At 34.2% G+C, this 21,375-nt stretch overlaps 1 protein-coding gene across 6 annotated transcripts; it reads left to right on the top strand.

Annotated features, from left to right (window-relative positions):
- Positions 1 to 260: 260 nt before the first annotated feature.
- LOC107487826 (histone-lysine N-methyltransferase SUVR5) lies at positions 261 to 11,288 on the top strand. 6 transcript variants are annotated; one of them, XR_008009456.1, is made up of 12 exons: positions 842 to 1,134; positions 3,612 to 4,155; positions 4,754 to 5,056; positions 5,188 to 5,298; positions 6,000 to 6,110; positions 6,377 to 9,415; positions 9,867 to 9,983; positions 10,083 to 10,186; positions 10,265 to 10,402; positions 10,502 to 10,589; positions 10,702 to 10,997; positions 11,092 to 11,288. XR_008009456.1 is itself a non-coding variant. In XM_021142135.2 (11 exons), the coding sequence occupies exons 2-11, from the start codon at positions 3,688 to 3,690 to the stop codon at positions 10,807 to 10,809; spliced, it is 4,587 nt and encodes a 1,528-aa protein (XP_020997794.1). In that variant the 5' UTR covers positions 261 to 796; positions 3,612 to 3,687; the 3' UTR covers positions 10,810 to 11,083. The 6 variants fall into 6 exon arrangements, 4 of the variants coding, with proteins under 4 accessions (XP_020997794.1, XP_052117864.1, XP_015964009.1 ...); XR_008009457.1 differs by having other exon boundaries at positions 10,702 to 10,974; XM_021142135.2 differs by lacking the exons at positions 842 to 1,134; positions 11,092 to 11,288 and adding an exon at positions 261 to 796 and having other exon boundaries at positions 10,702 to 11,083.
- The last annotated feature ends 10,087 nt before the right edge of the window (positions 11,289 to 21,375 follow it).

Consider the following 21,375-nt stretch of genomic DNA (forward strand, 5'->3'; position numbering starts at 1 on the left):
TTAACAGATCGAAGAAGTAATTATTACACCGAATGTTGATCTAGATTCTAGAACAAAGAAGTCGTGATACGACGTCGTTGGGTTTGCCATTATCGTTACGACCATGCGTTTTGTTGTCCTTTCCCTTTGATTATCCTTCACTCCGCTTCTCCCTTGCCCCATCCAAACTTATCATTATATTATATAATATATATTACACACTTTACATTATTAATTAAATTTTAGCTAAAAAATCATTAGTATTTCTATTACACATCCGAAGAGAGGTGACTGCAATTCACCACTCTCGGCTGCAGAAGGAAGCCCCAACTTGGCAACTTCTAACCCAGCCATTACCCCTAAGGTAAGGACCCATTTTTTTCGTTATTACCAATACTACCCTTTTCTCTATTCTTCTCCCTCCCTTTGTCTTAAAAAAATGGAAATATTGAGTCGTCTTTGAATTTGGGCACGGGGCCTCAGCTGACCACCCCTCTTTCTTTCTTTTCATGCCTAAAATCAAGAGCCACACTTGCTATATATATATTTTAATAAAAAATAAAGAGAACCCTGTATCTGTATCTATATTTCTATGCCCCCATCTACCTATCACTAACCATTAACCAATAGTGCTGCGAGAGGGAGACAACATTTTTTCACTTCACATAAAAACCAATTTTTTTTTGTTTAAAAAAAAGAAGAAGAAAAAAGAGAGAGGCAATTTCATTTTCAACCACCCACCCACCCCCTTCTGCAAGTGCGCAAGGTGCCCCTCATCTCACTGCATAAACTTCCCTCCCTAACTCTTTTCCTTAAGGTACATTACCACTTGCCCCTTTTCTTACCTCCCTTTTATTTATCTCTCTATTTTCCCTAACACAATGTATATTCTATTTTCATGTCACATTTTTTGTGTGTCTCAATTTTATTTTTATTTGTGTCTGACCTAGCTAGCTCAACTCCCCCACCCCCTTATACATGTTGTGCACCTTATGTCTAATACAAACATATGTCTATGTCTATATATATTATAATAAAATAAAAAAATCTATAGGTTACAGAAAAAAAAAAAAGACGTACTAGTAATGGCAGGAGTGAAGATCTTACCCCTATTTGGTTCAACGTTTTAAGGAGCACTCTCTATTATATGTTGAGGTTATATAACTGATGCCCGATTTTACTTTTTATGATTCTGCAGCACTTAATTTCTCAATTTTAAATTTTAATTTTCCAATTTTGAGACATGCAGTTAGTTACAATTACAATAATACATGCAAGTTCCGCATCTTCGTATGATTGATTTCACACACTGTGGATATGCTTAGGGTTTATCATCTTGTGTTACTGTCTAACCACAATAATAATGCTGCGATTTAGTTCCATTTTTTCAATTGGGTCTTCGCCATTAAGGGTTTTCACCTTTCTATGAGCTAGACTTAAATTGAGCATGTTCCTGTGCTGATTTTGCGTGTGCGGGCTTCAAAGTTTGAAGCTTTATCTTGCTGCTTCTCAGTAATGTATTGCTGTGACGGATTTTTTTCTGCTGGGTGGCTCTCAATCTCATCATTTGATTCGTGCCCTAATTGGGAAAAATAAAATTGAAACACAAAGGATTTGTTTTTTTTTTTTTGAAAAAAAAAAACCTTTTATTAACATTGTGACAATTAACAGATAACGATGCAATTGGTCATTGTTGGTTATCTGTTTCTGTTCACATTACTAATTGGCAACACAGAATCACCAATGTTTGCTGTTCGTTTCTCTTTGGTCGGGGTTTTTTGTGGGATCATATTCTCGTATGAATTTTAAGGTTGCATTTTCGGTTGGATGTGTAATAATTGGGTGAAAATATATATCGATTAATTTGATATGCAAATCTATACATAAAACTTGTCCGTTAATATTTCCTTAAGATTTTAAACTGAAAGATTTAATTTTCTAATGCTAATACTAGATAAATTTTATTCAAATCAGCTAGTCGCAGTTTATGTATTATTCAAATGTCCGTAATACTAATCCGTTATGAAGTTAGCTGTGAATTATTTTATTTTTTCATCCCAGAAATTATTCAAAAATTAAAAATTTTCATATGATAGCAATGGGGGTTAGGCATGGCGGGATGAGGGTGATAAACATGGTTCAATCTCCAATGGAAAGATTTGTCCACGTTTTAGTGTACGGATGTATCTTAACGTGATTGACTGAAATTGAAGAACATATAAAGATTGTTCTGTTATTTCACATTGAACTAATTGAAACAGAGATTGAACATGCTTGATTAGCCTCTGCTTACGCTTCCATTTAATTGAGGTCCGGGAGAAAAAAGTAATAAATATATAAATAAAACAACAGGTGGGAGGAAGGGTAGTGAAGTCCTTATTTAATTTTTTAACAGGAGGGTAGTGGAGTCTTAACAGTGAATCATAATCATATATTGTGTCAACTATATATATATTTTCACATTTTTGTATTTGATTATAATTTTGATTTTGTGCTATATTTTATTTGGTTCTATTTATCAAATTATATTGAACTTGTGAAAACAATCCATCGCCAAATATTGTAATGAACGAATTAATAATTTTCTTTTACATACTACTTTATATTTGAATACTAGTTTTGAAGCTCCAACAAGAAATTGAAATTAAATAGCATGACATGGAATCCAATGAAGTTTGGGCAAAATTATACTGACCCCTCCTAAAGTTTGGTTAAATTTATTGTGAATTCCTTTTATTTGCCCAAATCACATTGAAATTGACTGTGAAATTCACCTTTTAGGAGAGTTCTGTATTATCTTTATAGTGGTGTTCTGTGTCACATTTTATAGAATAGAAAAATACCGAGAATAATAGTACCTAAATTTTAGGAGAGGGTTGAATTTCATCAAAAGTGAGGCGTGTGTAATTTTTTCTGAAACTTCTCAACAAACTAAGATGCATTTGTTCAGCTCGTTTTTTAAAAACAATTGGGCTTCATTGCTAAACATCTTTGTGTTTCTTAAAATTCATTATTGATTATTACACTAAAAGTATAATGAATATGAGATGTTTCTTTTCAAGGTATAACTCTATTACTATTATTAGTATTTAGTGCTATGTGGGTAAGAGTATTTAGTTAGTCACAAAACAAGCTGCCACTATAGTCCTGTGTCTTTGAAGTTTAAATGATTTATAATATACATTATATCTGTAATTATTTGTTTTTATCTGGTGGTAGCTATGTCTAGAGGTATTGGGAAATTAAGAAAAACTATAAGTAAAATAATGTAGAAAAATTTAGATTTTAATAGTTGGACTGTAAATATATTTACTATATGATTCTACAGCATTTCTAATCCATAGAGAATTATAGATAGAATTTCATTAGCATATAGTTTTGCCTGCCTACTAATTTCGTTTTGCTTGGAATTTGGACTAATCTAGACAAATTTTAGTATGGCTTTCTTAATGTCAGGAAACAGTCTTTTGGCACTCAGTATGAACTTGTGTACATTTGACCTTTGTGGATCACATGATGATGGTTTTGCAGTTTTTATTTGACACATTGTTGCCATTTAGTTTGGATATTTTCAACCACAACTCATGAACTACTACGTCAAAACTGAGTTTTGCATGCAATGAATTGAACAGGGTGGTGAGATAGGGAATCACCAGTGATCAGTGAGCATGTGTATCGTGTAATACTGTCTGTTTCCGAAATAGTAACATGGAAGTACTTCCCTGTTCTGGTGTTCAATGTACAGGGGAATCTGACCGTCCTCAACAGAGTCCAGGGACAGCCTTTTTATATCAGGGAGAACCTAATTACCCTGAAAATGGTCAACAAGTTAAATTTGGAGACGGTCAACTGAATGAATTATCACACAAAATGGAAGGGTCTCAGATAGAAAAGCAAGGTGAAGAAAAATGGACTGTCTGTCATTTGTCGACTAATTCGGATGTTCAATGCAGCAGAGATTCAGGTTGTGGCTTTCAGGGGGAAGACCAGAAGGAAGACTCCGCTCTCGATGATCTTGATGATGATTTGATAAATGAACCTTGCTTAACATCTGAAAATTCTCTTTTGGTTGTGGATACGATTGAAAGCGAATCACCAAACAACAGGGAAGGAGATTTATCATTTTCTGAACCCAAGTGGCTAGAGGGGGATGAACCTGTGGCATTATGGGTCAAGGTAAACCATATTTGTTGTTGTTAAGATACAAAGCTATTCATTTGCTGTTACCTATTAATGTTTGTTTTTGGTGGAGATGGTTAATGGTATGATATCAGAACTTCTTTTACCAAGTGGCCTAAAGTTCAATCTTTTCACTTCTATTTGTCCAAATAAAATAAATTGTATTTTTGCACAATATAGGTAGGTGTTCGTGGTGTATTCTCCTTGTTCCACACCCAAAGCGTTCTTGCTTGAGGGAACTTGTTAAATTGTGATTTCATTCATTTGCCTCTATTAAGCTCGGTTGAGGGGTAGATTATGCTGTCAAATCTTTAGTTGTTTATTCTCTAATTAGATAGTCTTTTAATGATTGTTTATAATTCTCCATACAATGAGAGTGTTGGTTGCTCATTACTCTACTGTTGCTTCTCTCAAGTTTTACTATTAGTCACTCAAAATCCTCGTTTTACGTATCTGATTGATCTGGAATGCCATATCATAATTGTCCTTGAGCTGTCAAAATCACACAATTCCTTTGTGTGAAACACGTGCTCATGCATACTTCAAGCTTTTCTGATTTTGCATTCATTGTATTGTGACTTGTCGGATTTTTCAGTGGAGAGGAAAGTGGCAGACTGGCATCAGATGTGCGAGAGCTGACCGGCCATTATCAACTTTGAGAGCAAAACCAACTCATGGACGGAAGAAATATTTTGTCATATTTTTTCCACACACAAGGAATTATTCTTGGGCAGATATGCTGCTTGTCCGATCAATCGATGAGTTTCCCCATCCTATTGCATATAAGACTCATTGGGTAGGATTAAAAATGGTAAGTGACTTGACTATTGCACGGCGGTTTATAATGCAGAAGCTAGCTATTGGAATGCTGAATATTGTTGATCAGCTTCATCCAAATGTAAGTGGTGGTGGTCCTATTTCTTGTTCTCCATCTCTCTTTTTGTAGTCTTGATTTTTCTTTTTATTTCTAAATTGAATACTTTTATAAAAAATAGAAGCGCTAATTTGACTTCTTTGCAATGGGTGTAGGCACTGACAGAAACTGCCCGTGATGTGAAGGGCTGGAAGGAATTTGCCATGGGTGCTTCCCATTGTACTGGTTATTCAGAATTTGGAAGAATGCTTCTAAAGCTGCACAATGTAAACTTCTATTTCTGATGATTTATGATGGTTAGGGTGTTTTGGCTAATAATGTTCAACATGAGCTTTACACCAAATTGATTCAGCATGACAATACTGCTAAAATAATCACATGGTGAAATGCTAATGGTTGATATTTATTAACTTATTATTGTATTAGGTTGTCAACAGCCAACATTAAAAACTTTGTTTGCTCTTTATGACATGGATCTGATTAGCTACTTTGTATATGTTGTTGGCCCTGGCATTTTTCTACTGCTACATGGTTCTATGGATTGCATTCTCTTAGATTCAAAAAAATACTGCTTTCATACTTGTCTGCGCATGATTTTGTTTTTTTCTTTCTGTACTGTTCTTAAAGAGGCACATTTATTCTTCTTCACTTTTAAATTTGACACCAACTCCTGGGCTGAGCCTGAGCATATATTACCTGTACTTGATAATTCAGTTAGTGATTGTTAGATTTCATTGATGGTTGAATTACCAACATATAGTTGAAGTTGAAATCTAAACCTTCTAGTCATGTATTCCTTAGCTAGTGCAATTTATGTTGAGCTGCGTTACAGTTATAAAAATGTTTAAATCTTATTATTCTTATATTTCCTTATACAAATACATTTATTCTATACTCCGAGCCAGAAATTTTCTTAAGAAGTTACTTCTTTGGTGACTGAAGTATTGTCCTACCTTTTTCCTTACAGAGCATATTGCAGCCCTACATAAATGCTGATTGGTTACAGCATTCTTCTCACTCTTGGGCTGAAAGATGTCATATTGTGAATAGTGCCGAATCTGTAGAGCTGCTGAAGGAGGTACCTTGTAATATTGGCTATAATTCTTGTATTATTGTATCCAGAAAAAGGATATTTCTTTCAAAACAAGGTGTAAAACATTAAAAGTGTTCATTTTTATTTCTTGAAGGATGCCTTAAGAAATTTCAATGATACTTCTTTTAAGGTGCTTATTGAGAACATATGTCAATGCACATGGAACGATGAATGCAGAAACTGTTTAAAACATCGATTACAATGTTTTGCCAGTATTTTTAGCTGATTGAATTCCTTATCCTATTGTTCAGGAATTGTCTGATTCTATTTTATGGAATGATGTCAACTCTCTTTGGAGGACACCAGCACAACCAATGTTAGGTTCTGACTGGAAATCCTGGAAGCATGATGTAATGAAATGGTTTACAACTTCACCTTCCTTATCTTGCAGCAAAGACACACAGCCACAGACTCCTGATGCTTCGTATGCTGCAAACCTTCAGGTTTCTAGAAAACGGGCCAAACTTGAAGTTCGTCGGGCAGATACACATGCTTCGCAAGCGGAAAGGAAAGATGTGAATCAGTCTGTTGCTCTTGAGACTGACCTTGGGTTCTTTAAGAATCAGGATACATTGAGCCTATTAGCAGCTGAGAATGGTAAACATGAAGATGTTAGGGAGGTATCTGCTGCGAACGATTTAACTAGTAATGTGGCCAATAAATGGAATGAAATTGTAGTTGAGGCTGCCGATTCGGATTGCTTGCATACCAAAGGAATGGAATTAACACCTGTGAGTGAAATGGCTGTTTCAAAATCAGTAGAGCCCGGTAGTAAGAATCGACAATGTATAGCCTATATTGAATCAAAGGGAAGACAGTGTGTGAGATGGGCAAATGATGGTGATGTTTATTGTTGTGTACATTTGTCCTCTCGATTTTTGGGCAGCTCGGAAAAAGCTGAGAAGCTGGTTCCAGTTGATACTCCTATGTGTGAAGGTACTACTGTTCTGGGTACAAAATGCAAGCACCGAGCCCTACCTGGTTTTCTATTCTGTAAGAAACACAAGCCTCATGATGAAACAGAGATCTCACATTCACCACAAAGTACACTGAAAAGGAAACTTGAAGAAAATTATGCTGGTTCAGTGAACACCTGCAGAGACATTGTGTTGGTAAATTCTGAAAGCCCACTGGAAGTGGAGCCAGTGTCATTCATTGGCGGTGATTACTTTCAAAGAAAAAGCAGCTTAGGTGAGAATCCCACACATCCTGATAATTATGATGCAACGAAGGGTCTGCACTGTATTGGTTCTCCTCCCTTTGATGACAAGAATCCATGTAGAGAAGCTCCTAAGCGATATTGCTTGTATTGTGAAAATCACCTTCCTAGCTGGCTTAAACGTGCAAGAAATGGGAAGAGTAGAATCGTATCGAAAGAAGTGTTCACAGAACTTTTGAGGGACTGCAACTCGTGGGAGCAAAAGGTGCATTTGCATAAAGCATGTGAGCTTTTCTACAGGCTGTTCAAAAGCATTTTATCACTAAGAAACCCAGTTCCTAAGGATGTTCAATTCCAGTGGGCTTTGACTGAAGCCTCTAAAGATACTAGTGTAGGAGAATTCTTTACAAAGTTGGTTCATACTGAGAAGGCTAGAATCAAACTAATTTGGGGATTTGGTGATGACTTGGATGTATCTCCTATCATGGAAGGACCACCAGTTTTGCCATCCACAACCACTGATAGCATCGATAATGAAAATGCCATTAAGTGTAAGATATGCTCTGCAGAATTCAGTGATGACCAAGCTCTTGGTAACCATTGGATGGATAGTCATAAAAAGGAAGCACAGTGGCTGTTTAGGGGTTATGCATGTGCCATTTGTCTGGATTCTTTTACTAACAAGAAACTGTTGGAAACACATGTTCAAGAGCGACACCATGTGCAGTTTGTTGAACAGTGTATGCTTCTACAATGTATTCCTTGTGGTAGTCATTTCGGAAACAGTGAGCAATTATGGCAGCATGTTTTATCAGTTCATCCTGTTGATTTAAAGCCATCAAAAGCTCCTGAGCGGCAAACTCTCCCTGCTGGAGCTGGTCAAGATTCTCCAGTAAAACATGTCCAAGGAAACTCTGCTCCTTTGGAGAATAATTCTGAGAATCCGGGTGTCTTGCGGAAGTTCACTTGCAGGTTTTGTGGGTTGAAATTTGATTTGTTACCTGACCTTGGTCGACATCACCAAGCTGCCCATATGGGACCCAATCTAGTTAGCAACCACCCTGCGAAGAAGGGGGTTCGCTACTATGCATATAGATTAAAATCTGGCAGACTTAGCCGTCCTAAATTTAAAAAAGGTTTGGCAGCAGCATCATATAGGATCAGAAACAGGGCTAATGCTAATCTAAAGAGAGGTATCCAAGCAACAAAATCGCTTGGCATGAGGGACATGTCCTTACAACCTCGTGTAACGTCATTACAACCTCAGGTGACAACATCCTTACAGCCTCATGTAACTGAAACATCAAAGATTAGTAAATTCGTGGAACATCAGTGCTCGGGAGTTGCAAAAATTTTATTTTCTGAGATTCAGAAGACTAAACCTCGGCCCAACAATCTTGATATTCTATCAATTGCTCGCACTGCTTGCTGCAAAGTTAGTCTTGCAGCCTCACTTGAGGAGAAATTTGGAATTCTACCTAAAAGAATATATTTGAAGGCAGCAAAACTTTGTGCTGAGCATAATATTATTGTAAATTGGCATCATGAGGGGTTTATTTGTCCTAGAGGCTGCAATGGTTTGAAGGATCAAGCATTGCTCTCTCCCTTATCATCTCTTCCTAATAGTTTTGTGAGGCCAAAATCTGTAAATGTATCAGATCATGCAAGTGATGAGTGGGAACTGGATGAATTTCATTGCATCATCAATTCACATGGTCTAAAGTTAGGGTCACTGCAAAAATCTTCAATCTTTTGTGATGATATAAGCTTCGGGAAGGAATCAACTCCTGTGATTTGTGTAGTAGATCAAGAACTTTTGCATTCTATCAATAAGAATGATTCCAATGATCAAGATACTGACTCTGCTATGCCTTGGAAGAGCTTTACCTATGTTACAAAGGCAATGCTTGATCAATCCCTTAGTCTTGATTCGGAGGTAGTTCTCACTGTGAATCTTGAAATTTACTTTCCTAGGCACACATGGTGTTCCTGCTCATATTCTTCATGCTGTCCTGAAACATGTGACCATGTATACCTTTTTGGTAATGACTATGAGGATGCGAACGACATATTTGGGAAACCAATGCGTGGCAGGTTCCCATATGACGAGAATGGTCGAATAATATTAGAGGTAATACTTTCGTCAATTATAGACTGCCACTCTATCCAAAATTCTGATCTAAAAATTAACTTCTTGATGTTTGCCTTTGCTTGGTGATGGTATGTTGAGTAGTCATTTATACCGTGAACATAGTATATTTTCCTGCTTACTTATTTCTGGGTTTGTATGTTTCTAATCTCTCTTTTTATCATTTCAATATCCAAAATATTTTTGTTTGGATATAGCTGCTTTATATGTGCTGACTTTAGCTGTTGTCAACATCAGCATGTTCTCAAATTTTGGGTAATGACCTATATAGTGTATTTCAAAATCATATAGCTTTGCCTTTTCAGTTCCCTTGATAGTTTGGTGGCATGTGTATACAGCAGATATTTGCCTGTTATTTATTGTCTGTTACATTTTTAGTTATTTACAATTATTTTATTTGTCCTTTGGTGGGGATTGTCATACAAAACTTCAGGAAGGTTACCTTGTCTATGAGTGTAACCGAAGGTGCAGATGCAATAAGTCCTGTCCAAACAGAATATTACAGAATGGAGTACGAGTCAAGTTGGAAGTCTTTAAAACAGAGAATAAGGTAACTTTTTTCATTTCTTTTTCTAATCCATTTGATTGATTCAGATTCTTTGTAAGGCTTATCACATTGACTATTTGACATTTCTCATGCTATTTGTAGGGATGGGGGGTAAGGGCTGGGGAGGCTATCCTACGTGGCACATTTGTATGCGAGTACATTGGAGAGGTTTTAGATGTTCAGGAGGCACATAACAGGCGCAAGAGGTTTTATTTCTTGAAAATGCAATTCATTTCCCATTGTTTTTCCTTCTCTTTTACTGAATTGGTGTACATCAATTCCAGATATGGCACAGAACATTGCAGTTATTTCTATGACATCGATGATCATGTTAACGATATGAGCAGATTGATAGAAGGACAGGCGCACTATATAATAGATGCTACTAAATATGGAAATGTGTCCAGGTTCATCAATCATAGGTGAGCATGTAGCTCCTCAAAATTTTGTCCATAGACACTTTTTTCCCCTCCCTCCTAAACACCTGTTTGGTTTCCTCTTACAATTTGCTTTTACTGTAGCTGCTCGCCGAATCTTGTGAATCACCAAGTTTTAGTCGAGAGCATGGATTGCGAGCGTGCGCACATCGGTCTTTATGCAAGTCGGGATGTAAGAAGTCACCTCTATCTATAGGAACTACTATTTTGTCGAAAGTGATCCACTGTCTGTGGGGATTCCTTGTACTTGATGGTTTACATTTCATTCTGTATGTTGTTGACAGATTGCTCTGGGTGAAGAGTTGACACATGACTATCATTATAAGCTTGTGTCTGGAGAAGGAACTCCTTGCCTTTGCGGCGCTTCCAAGTGCAGGGGACGCCTTTATTAGGACACGAACACAAATCGGCGGTCATCAAGTAGGCTCTAACTTTGAAGGCTTCTGTTAGTGTTGATGTCTTCTAAGAGGTTACCTTGTACAATGCTTCTTCCTTCGATTGGCAACTGTTATGTGACTGCATTGTTTTAAGCGGGATCTCTGTGGCACAATTTCTTGGTACTAATTATTGATGCGGAAATGTAAATATAGTACAATGTTTTGTTTTATCCTAATTTGCTCCTTGTTAAATATGTTTGAAGAATTATCTAATTATCTTCCCTGTAAATTGCATAGTTCACCGATTCTGCTCAATGATCATGGAATCCAAGAGCCCCGGATATATGCATGCATGAGAACCTAAATCCTAATGTCCGGTTGGTATAATGGTATGGTAGGCACAAAATACTTGTCTGATTCACCTAAAATATTCCAATGATATAATTATATATAAAATTATAAAAGAATATTATATGCATAATTTTGTATTGTCCAGGGCCGGAGCTAAAGAACAATCTGAATAAATTTAATTAAATCCTTATTCTTACACCAATACGTTATGTATGTATGGGTCTATGGGATTTGCCACTCGTGCATTTTTTTATGTATGGGGTAATGAAACGGCCATAAGCTCGAAACACTTCAGCTCATGTCCTATAAAATATAAATATAAATACAGGTCTAATTGGAAGCAGAATTTGGTTTCTCCTTGTAGGACCACCAAAAAAATACTAAATTAAATGAGAGAGAGAGGATGAATTTGTTTAATTATCTCTTATTAATCTCATCATGATGTTTTACTAAAAATGAGAATTCCATCTGCCTATCATTTATTTGGAATTGGAGCACATGCATGGCAATTCCATCTGCACCATCATAGATATGACAAACAATTAAGCTATGGTTCCAGCAATAATCACAATTTGCCTATTCAGTTCGATCCAAATGGTGCAATTATTGGGATTAATGATGAAGGCACATTAGCATTGTCAAAAGCAAAGATATTGCCAATCTATGCAACTTGGAACAAGATCACTTACACCCACAAATAAAGGCAACTCAACAGGAATTCAATTAGAAAAATACACTACCACTAATCCAAAAGATAAATGTTTCCTAAACTCACGTTTTAGCAGGACACCAGACACTAAATAATAATTCTCGCATTATTTTTGTATGGTATCTGATGACTAAATGGATAATAATTCAACTAACATAGTTCAAATGAATAAACCCCCTTGACTTTGGAAATCCAAAAGAGAGTCTAGGTTTTTGCGAGTCAATTATATTATGCCATCCGAGTCATCTCATGACTTATATAACCATCTGACTAATAAAGTTATTATTGTACAAGTAACTAGTAGGTCAAACCACGGGTTTCCATTGGTTTTGGAACTCATCAATTTTGGCCCAATCAACCAGAAATCTATGGTTGGTTAGAATTTACAGGTTGGTTCAGTTTGAAAAATTGTCGTTGATTGATTGGTGAGTTTAATATTTTCTAACTCATCATACAACTCGCTCAACTCATCTAACATATTAAAGAGAAGAATATTATATATATATATGTATATAGTTTTCCTAAAAAAAATAGTAGTATTCCCTTTTTTTAAAGAAAATAAAATGGCGGTAGAACTTAATTTACCTTATTCTATTGAAAAACTTTAAGATTTATGGATATTTTCATAAACTTATGAATATTTTTAATATATATATATTCAGATTTATTGAATTATTGTTATATTAGTTAACTTATAAATATTTAATTATATTATTTTTTAACTTAAAAAGATAATTCTCTTTTATATATATAATATTTTTTAAAATATTAAATATATAGGACCTACCCAAATCAGCCCATTAATAAATCGATTGAATTAATTAGGATTAAAGGAAAAAAATACAAAAATAGTTTATCTTAGGTATATATAAAAATTAACTATTAAAATTAATTATTAGTATAAAATAATATTAAAATATAAAATATATATTAAAAATAAGTTAATAATACATATAATTATACATCAAATATATAATAACTAATTTTAATAACTAATTTTAATGTATAAATAGTAATTTTATTAATTAAATTGGATAGTTAAAAAAAAAATCTTCTTGAACCCACTCAAAAACACCGAACCCTTTGGTCAAACTTTGATCACACACTAAACTGTACTATAAATATACATGTATTAATAAACTCTACAAATTATAAAGTATGCATGTTTGCAAAAATCTTCGTGCATGTCCAGGTTCATTTAATTTGTCGAATTATTTACCTTTAGGTATATCGATGTTATATGTTTCCATCTTCAAATTAATACACCATGCATGCATGTATTCTACACTAGCTAGTGCTATACAACCACAAAATATCTACGGGGAAGAAAAAAAAAGGTGTTGGTCATGTTTGTCGTGTTGATGATGTCATTCGTCTTCAAAATTCGATTTATGGTATGCAGAGGGTATGCAGAGGGACCATGGTGCAGCATAATATAGTAACGAAAGCAACATTTCAAAAATAGTGGATAAGAAAGTCAGAGTCGTTAGGGACCGGGGTATTATGCAACTTTGGAATTTGGATAATGAGAGGAATAAACCTTTTCATTAATTATGAGAAAAGTTTGTAATAAAATCATTAATCAAAAGACTAATATAAAAATCGGCGATGCTACACATTTACGTAATCATATAATTAAGTTGGCCTAATACTAAAAAAATCTAATATCATTAAATGAAACGTGAAGTACACGTGTTCACACACGAAATCGCTCTTGCCCAATGCTTCTTCTCTCCTACGCTTCTTCTTCTTCTTTTTCTTTTCACGCTCGTTTACGCACGGAGTGTCTTCTTCTTCGTATTCCTCCTTCTCCTCCTTTTTTGCGTTCCTCCTTCTCCTCTTTTTTCGCGTTTCTTCTTTTTCACATATTTTCTCCTTATCGTCATTCTTTTGTTGTTGTTGCTGCTGTATTTTTTGTCTTTTCCTCCTTCTCTCTGGTGAAAAAACAGTAGAAGGTGAGAAAGAAGAATTTTGAATAGTGCAGAATGAACCGAAAACACAGTACTCATGGTGAATTGAAAACAATACTCATGGTGAACCGAATATAGTACTCATAGTGAACCGAACACAATACAATTGTATAGTACTGAGTGAATAAAACATAATCCACTATATAAAATCAAATTCAAACAACTTTCTGCAGAATGAACCGAATACAGTACTCATAGTGAACCGAACACAGTACTGAGTGAACGAAACATAATCCATTATATAAAATCAAATCCAAATAACTCTGCCTACAATTTACATATTATCAATTCAATTCAATTCAATTCAATTCAGTACACTTCCGTCCATTTAATTCAATTCAAATTAGCAATTGCATTCCATTCAATTCGATTCAAAATTGAATAATCCAAACTTTGTCAATTTGATTCGTTTCAGAAGAGTAATCCAAATTGCTCTCCTGATTTGAAGTTGAGTCATTTATTGTTTTGATTCAGAAGTGCAGATCGAAGAAGAAAACGAAGAAGAATAGGAAGAAGACAAATGCAATGTAACCAGATCAAAATAAGAAAACGAGAAGATGAACGCGACCAGAGGAGTACGACGAAGACAATGTAGATCAATAAGGAAGAACGCGAGCAACGAAGGAGGAAGAAGAGGAGGAGGAGGAAGAGGTTTACGTTGCAGCAAAAAATTTACGTTGCGCGTATATGACAAACGAATGAGAAATGAAAAACGCGCTTATGAAAAAAATTATTTGGTTAACAACCATATAAAAAAATACATAAATACAGAATTTTTCCCTATAAATATTTCACTAAACTGATTTTATAAATATATGTTTCGCAAATTGTTTCTCATGGTGAGGAGCTTCTTAATTAGATATATTATTATGAAAAACGATGATTGCATGGCTTACATTCTTGGTTGGACATAATTCACCTAAGATTTTCTTTCTTTTATAATATAATTCATTGGTGGTTTAGTCTTTATGAGCAAGTGACCATTTCCTTGACCTACACAAAATGAGTCAACTGTACTGTTGACATTAATGATTGGTTAGGTGCGTATAGTTCAATACAAATTTCTGAATTAGTTGGGCTACAACTTTAGTGTAGCACATGGTAGAGCTTTTAATTTGGTAATTAGTGACACCAAATCTTGGGACTAATAAGTACCCTGCAAGCTACCTTAGGATTGATTAGGAGCTCTGATTTTTGTGTGGGCCAAACCCAACAATTCCACGCCACCATAGGCCACCTAGCATGTGATTAAATTAAATTAAAACTTGATTCCTTGTGATATTATTATTATTATTATTATTATTATTATTATTATTAGTGACAAAATTGACATTTTAATGCACTTCAACTAATTTAACTAATATTAATAATGTTCGGTCGCTCATTATGGATATATAAAAGGTTTTCATTTCAATAATACGTATGTGTCTTTAAAAAGAACAAATTAAGAATTATTTCTTAAAGTAACCAAACATAGTATCTGTTGATTCTATCATCACTCTAGTCTCTATTAATTATCACCTCTGATCTATGGCTTTCTTTAAGAAATTAGACAGAATCATTGCAACGCTCTATGATTGTACTAAAGTTGATGAACAGCCATGCCTAATTGCATAAAAGAAATCAAAAGAAGCAAGTCAAATTAAAGTTGTTGAATATCTATGCCCTACGGTGAGGCCTTTTAGCTTCTTCCCACAATGAATTGTTTCACCGTTGTAAGCTATTTCTTCAACATCTTCCATCACATGCTATCTTCACAAAAGTATGCTAGCTAGTGAAGGAAAATAAATTTTAAAATAAAAATTAATAGATTAATTAACTTACTCATAGGCTCTTGGTTCAGGTGATTACTAACAAATATTTGAAGAAAAATAATCTTTTCACTAATAAGATTATGGGATCGGATTCGATAATTTGGAAAGCTCTGACTAAAGGTGCGAATACATTGAAGGATAGATGGCTTCATTTGGGACACAGGCAACGTTAACGGTTCATTCTGGTTTAATGATTGACTTCCGTCTAGTTCGGTTGGAAGCAAAATTGATATCATAGAAATTATTGAATCCGACCTCAGCATTCGAGATGTGTATCATTATAGGAGTTGCCACTTGAATAATCTTTATTCTATCATTCCTCGTGAGCTGAAATTAATAAAATTGTGAAAAAAAAAGAGAAAAGAAAAGAGGGAGAATATTGTATTTTTTGATTGATGGAAAAATTATAAAAATAAATATAAATAGAGTATAATTTATATATTTTGTTGGATTGAATTTATGAAAGATAAGAATAATTAAAAATAATAAAAATTAAAATTGTGGCATCATTTATGTATTTTATTAGACTAAATTTATGGACTGATGTGAGACTTTTTTTGTTGTTGTCCTCGGCTAATGCAAAAGAGTTGTTTAATAGAAAGTTAGAAACAGAAAATTTGAGGGCCTCCGCTAAGTAGACAACAGAAAATTTGAACAACGGGTTGAAAATTTAGTCCAATAAAACTAAAAAAAATATTCCACTCAAATTACCCAACCAAAAAATTCCATTCAATAATTCAAAAATTTTAACTATCTATTATACCCTAATTTACCAAAACACCAGCTTCTCCCCCAAACCCCCATCTGCCATCGCCGCCTCACCAACCAGCCCTTTCGCTAGCGTCACTCTCTCCCTCACTAGACATCATCGTCGCCTACTGGGTTCTTCACGTCATCACTTGGTCACCAACCAGCCCCATCGTCGCCGCTGATTCGTCAACAAGGACCCTCATCGGCACTTAAGGATAACCATTTACTTAAAGATAAAAATAATCATCTGCATACCCAATGAATTGAACATCCAACATATTTTAATTGTATATAACTAAACTCATTTTAATCAAATAACCATCCACATAAGAATTAAAATAACCATTCGCATACCTATTAAAATGACCATCCAAGATATTATAGGTTGACCACAACAAGGTGGAAACACGAGAGAGAGGGAGGGTGCTGCGGTGATCAGCAGCACTACGAATTGCGAGAAGAGAGGTGCTACGGTGGTCGGGCGACGCTGCTGCGAATCGCGAGAGAGAGAGGTTACTACGGTGGTCGGGGGACGCAACTGCCAACGCAAGAGAAAGGGGTTACGGTGGTCGTCTTTGCTGTTGTAAATTACAGAGTGGAGAAGGACTGCAGTAGTCAGGTGACGCTACTACGGATCGTGAAGTGGCGTGTAGCTGTGGCGCGCGAGGAGGAAGTCGCGATGGTGGACGGCGTTCAACGATGCTGCACCTTAAGGTGGTTGAAGCTACGGCGCCGTTTCTGTCGCAGCGTGGTGGGAGGAGAAAACGTGATTTGTTGGAGGGGGAGGAGGGTTGAGATAAAATGGGAACATGATGTGATGGAGGAGGTTACGTTATGTAACCCTAATAATTTAAATTCAAAAATTGATTATTCTAATAAATTGAAAATCTGATTTTAATAATTAATTTAACCTTTTGTTTAACCGTTGTTCACCTTGTTCAACATTTACATTGTTTACCTATACTTTTTCAATTTCGAGATATAATCCAGAGTTGTATCATAACGAGGTCCCTAGGTAGAGATGGGCAAGTTCTAACTCGACATGCTATATGGCTAAAAATGGTTATTTACTATGATGCATGGACACTGACATGGATACTGGACACGACACGGGATACGCCGACACTCAAATTTTAAAATCTTATAGGACACAAGAACACGTATACATATAAAATATAAATTATTTTTTAGATAAATCGTAATGATATTTTGATATTTTATTGATATTAGAACATAAATTAAATTTTTAAATTATTTTTAATGTCTTATTTTAATTATATAAAATATTTAAAATATTTTGTTATTTTAATAAATAATAATATATATTATTTCTGAATTTATTTCAAGAATACATATTAAAAATAATGTTAAGCGCGCTGGCACATGATGGTATTTAGGTGTGTCCAAATGTATCCGGAGAATAATTTTTTATTTTTTATCAAGACACAGTTGAAAACAACAGACACGCGTGTCGGACGAGTATCGATGAATGTCGTATCAAAATGTGTTCGATATGCGGACACTGCAACTTAATAAAATGTGCGTGCTTTATAGGTTATTTATGATTTTTGCAATGTAAAATTGGGTGGGATGACTCTGTCAGTTGGAGTTGGGTTTGGAAGTTAAATGTATCAAGAAATATGAAGTTGTTGATCTGGTTATGCTTGTATAATGGCTTCCTACCTCTACATATTATCCATTTTCACTCGGATATAACTACCTCCAAGACTTAGCAATGTTGCCTTCTTTTCGCTGAGTCTTTAATTCATTGTCTCAGGAATTGCATGACAACTTCTCGTGTCTGGTAGATCTCTAGTTTTTTCTGGTCGTGATTTTTCAGTTACAAGATGTCAAAAAATAGGTGGAGGTTGGTTGTAAGGATGAGGATGAGTGGTGTTTTGTGACTTGTCTTTGGGCCATATGAATAGACTGGAATGAGTATGTCATCAACAACAACTCTAACTTTCCAGTGGAGGTGGCTTTCTGAGCTCGTTTGTTATCGAAGGAGATTCATTCTGCGACATCTGTATTGCCAATTCATAGTAACATTATTTCATCTACTATTTAGATTTGTCATGAAGAGGATTTTTTTAAAATTGAACTATGATGAAAGTTCTTATGAGGACTCTGGGGAAACGGGTTATTATGGTTTTGTTATCAAAAATAGTATTGGTGCTTGGGTGCATGGTGCTTCTGAGTCTGTGCCGCAGGGTAGAAATTTGAGAGCTGAGCTTTGGGGCATCTAGCGTGGTCTTTGTTCGGCTCATGAGATAGGTTGTTCTCATCTTATTTGTGAAACAGATTTGTCAGAGACTTTCTCCTTCATTTTGCATAGGAAGATTCCCCATAATTGTTAGAAAGGTAAGAGACAATGATAGAGAAAATGTTTGGATGTATTCAAGTTGTGTGGAATAATACAATATAAAAAGATATTATTAATAAGTGCTAAGAGAATCGAAATAATAAAGATGTAATATTTTATAATAAATATTCAGATATGCTAAATAATTCTAATAAATACTAATTGATCATAATATATTCTAACATTCCCCTCAAACTCAAGTTACGTTTAAGTCACCAAAAAAAACTCAAGTTACGTTGGAAACTCATTTAAAACAATGAAACAAAGGAAAAAACTGCATAAATTGCTGAAAGAAAGCGCAGATAGAACTGTCGGAAAGGAGTGCAAATAAAACTGTCGCAAAGAAGCGTAGACGGAACTGTCGCAAGGAAAGTGCAAACGAAACTACCGCAAAAAAAATGCAGATGAAACTAACACAAGAAAAATGCAGACGAAACTGCTGCAAGAGTGATGAACCGCGGAAAAACTACAGAAAAGATGGCAATCTGTCAGAAAGATGGTGAGCAACCCGAAAACTACCAAAAAAGTGGCAAACTATGAAAAGATGGTAAAATGTCAGAGGATAACGAACTGCCTAAAGGTGACGAAAAATATATGATTTTTCCATGATAATAGGTAAGAAATAGATGACATTGGTATTTGATTCATTAGACTCAGAAAGACACAAGACGAAGAGGATAGACTAATTAGTAAGGTAAAAAACTTCAAAAAAGTGATCAAAAGCAAGGAAAAATGGCATAAAAAAAAAGTATAAAAAATACATTGATTTCATCCAAAAAAAACAATTATATGTGTATTCAAATTATGTAAAATGATATAATATAAAAAAGTATTAATATGGGCTAAGAGAATCATCAACATAATAAAAACGTAATACTATATAATAAATATTTAAATATACTAAATAATTTTAATCAATATTAATTGATCATAATATATTCTATCGATCAATGATCATACAAAAGTCGACGTAATTGTTCAAATTTTTGAATTGAAGCTCTCCTCTACATGGTTAGTCTGCTTTGAGTTGATTGACAGACATACTAATCAAGTAGCTGATTGGTTAGCTCAACATGGTGTGTTGGTGGTGTCTACCGAAATAATTTGCATGGAACCTCCAAACTCTCTTAAGAATCTTTATTCTCGTATCTTTTTAGTTTCTCTTTTCCTTTTCTTTCTTGTTTTTTTTTTTTTAGTTTCTTGCCATAAGAATTTATTTGCAAGACTAAAGTGATGAGTTTCTATTTCTAATAAACTTCTTAAGTTGGCAACAAATTTTAAAGTTTTCCATACCTTAATCATTTTTAACAAGGAGATCTCAATTAATCGTCCCTTTTCTCCATCTATTTATCAAAATTAATTGTAGGACATACAAGGGAGGGAAAAGATTATGAAACGGATGGCTCTTTTTCCTGTCATTGGATCCCATGGTAAAAATTAATTAATATAAACACTACAAACTTAATAAAATGTCTCGAGTGGAAAATCCTATAAATTCCATAACAAATTCTTCTTAAAGTTTATTGAATGATAATATAGAGAGCAGTTTGAAAGTTGGACTAGCATGTATAATAGTAGAGAGGAATAAAAAATGTTGATGACTAAATTCTTTGCAGTGATGTAGAATATTTGATTAAAACGAAATGATAGAATTTTTAACAAAAGAGAAGCAGATGTTGAGGACATTTAAGGAGGGACGATTTTGAACTACAAGGAATGGATTGATTTTAATCCTTTTAGTTGTTGATGATATTATTAAAGATGACCGAGAATTGATCTTTTTATGCTTTCTTTTCTGTTGTTTGTTGCTCCACTTTAGTATGTTGAATTTTCTTTGTTTCAAAAAAAAATATAGAATTAAAGTAAATCAGTTTTAAACTTTTACTACTAATTTAGTAATTATTTAATTAAGAATTTAATAAAATCAAATCAATTAGTAAAAATGACAATGTGAATTTTATAATATCTATTATTTGATATTTAATTTTTATTTAATTTTTTATAATAAATTTTTAATATTTAAAAATTATTTATTTTTATGTTTTTAAAATTAAATATTAATTTTTATTTTTTTAATAAGTTAAACACTATTTTTTAAACACTGATAACAATGGCAAAATGAACCTCTAGAAATAGAAGATACTCTGTGGTTGAGAGATATTAATTCGGGGATGCTTACCAACCACTTATTAAGTGGCAGACGGCTCAGCAAATTCACTAAACAAAGACTATTATTTTTTGGCATGTGCTCCATGTATTCATGCATGATATTCATATTGATATTGATATTAAATAATGATACTATGTTTTTTTCTTTTATACTCTTTCTCCAATCTATGAATAATGCTTCTTCAAGTCTATTAATTTTGACCGATAATTAATTTGAGTTGATTTATTATCATCATGATTTCATGAAAATAAAGTTTTTAGTTTTATTATTTGTATTTTATTTTCACAATTTTAATGGAATACTCTTATTTTTTTAAAAGAACATAACGAACTACTTCAATCAATCATCAATGGAAATAATTGCTACAAGTTTGTACCAACCTATAGCTTTCTGTCGGTATCAATTTCATGAACAAAATGAAAATATCAATCCAATGGTCCATGCCAAATCTTTAT

Source organism: Arachis duranensis, chromosome 5 (genome assembly GCF_000817695.3).
Source record: "Arachis duranensis cultivar V14167 chromosome 5, aradu.V14167.gnm2.J7QH, whole genome shotgun sequence".
Lineage (NCBI taxonomy): Eukaryota > Viridiplantae > Streptophyta > Magnoliopsida > Fabales > Fabaceae > Arachis > Arachis duranensis.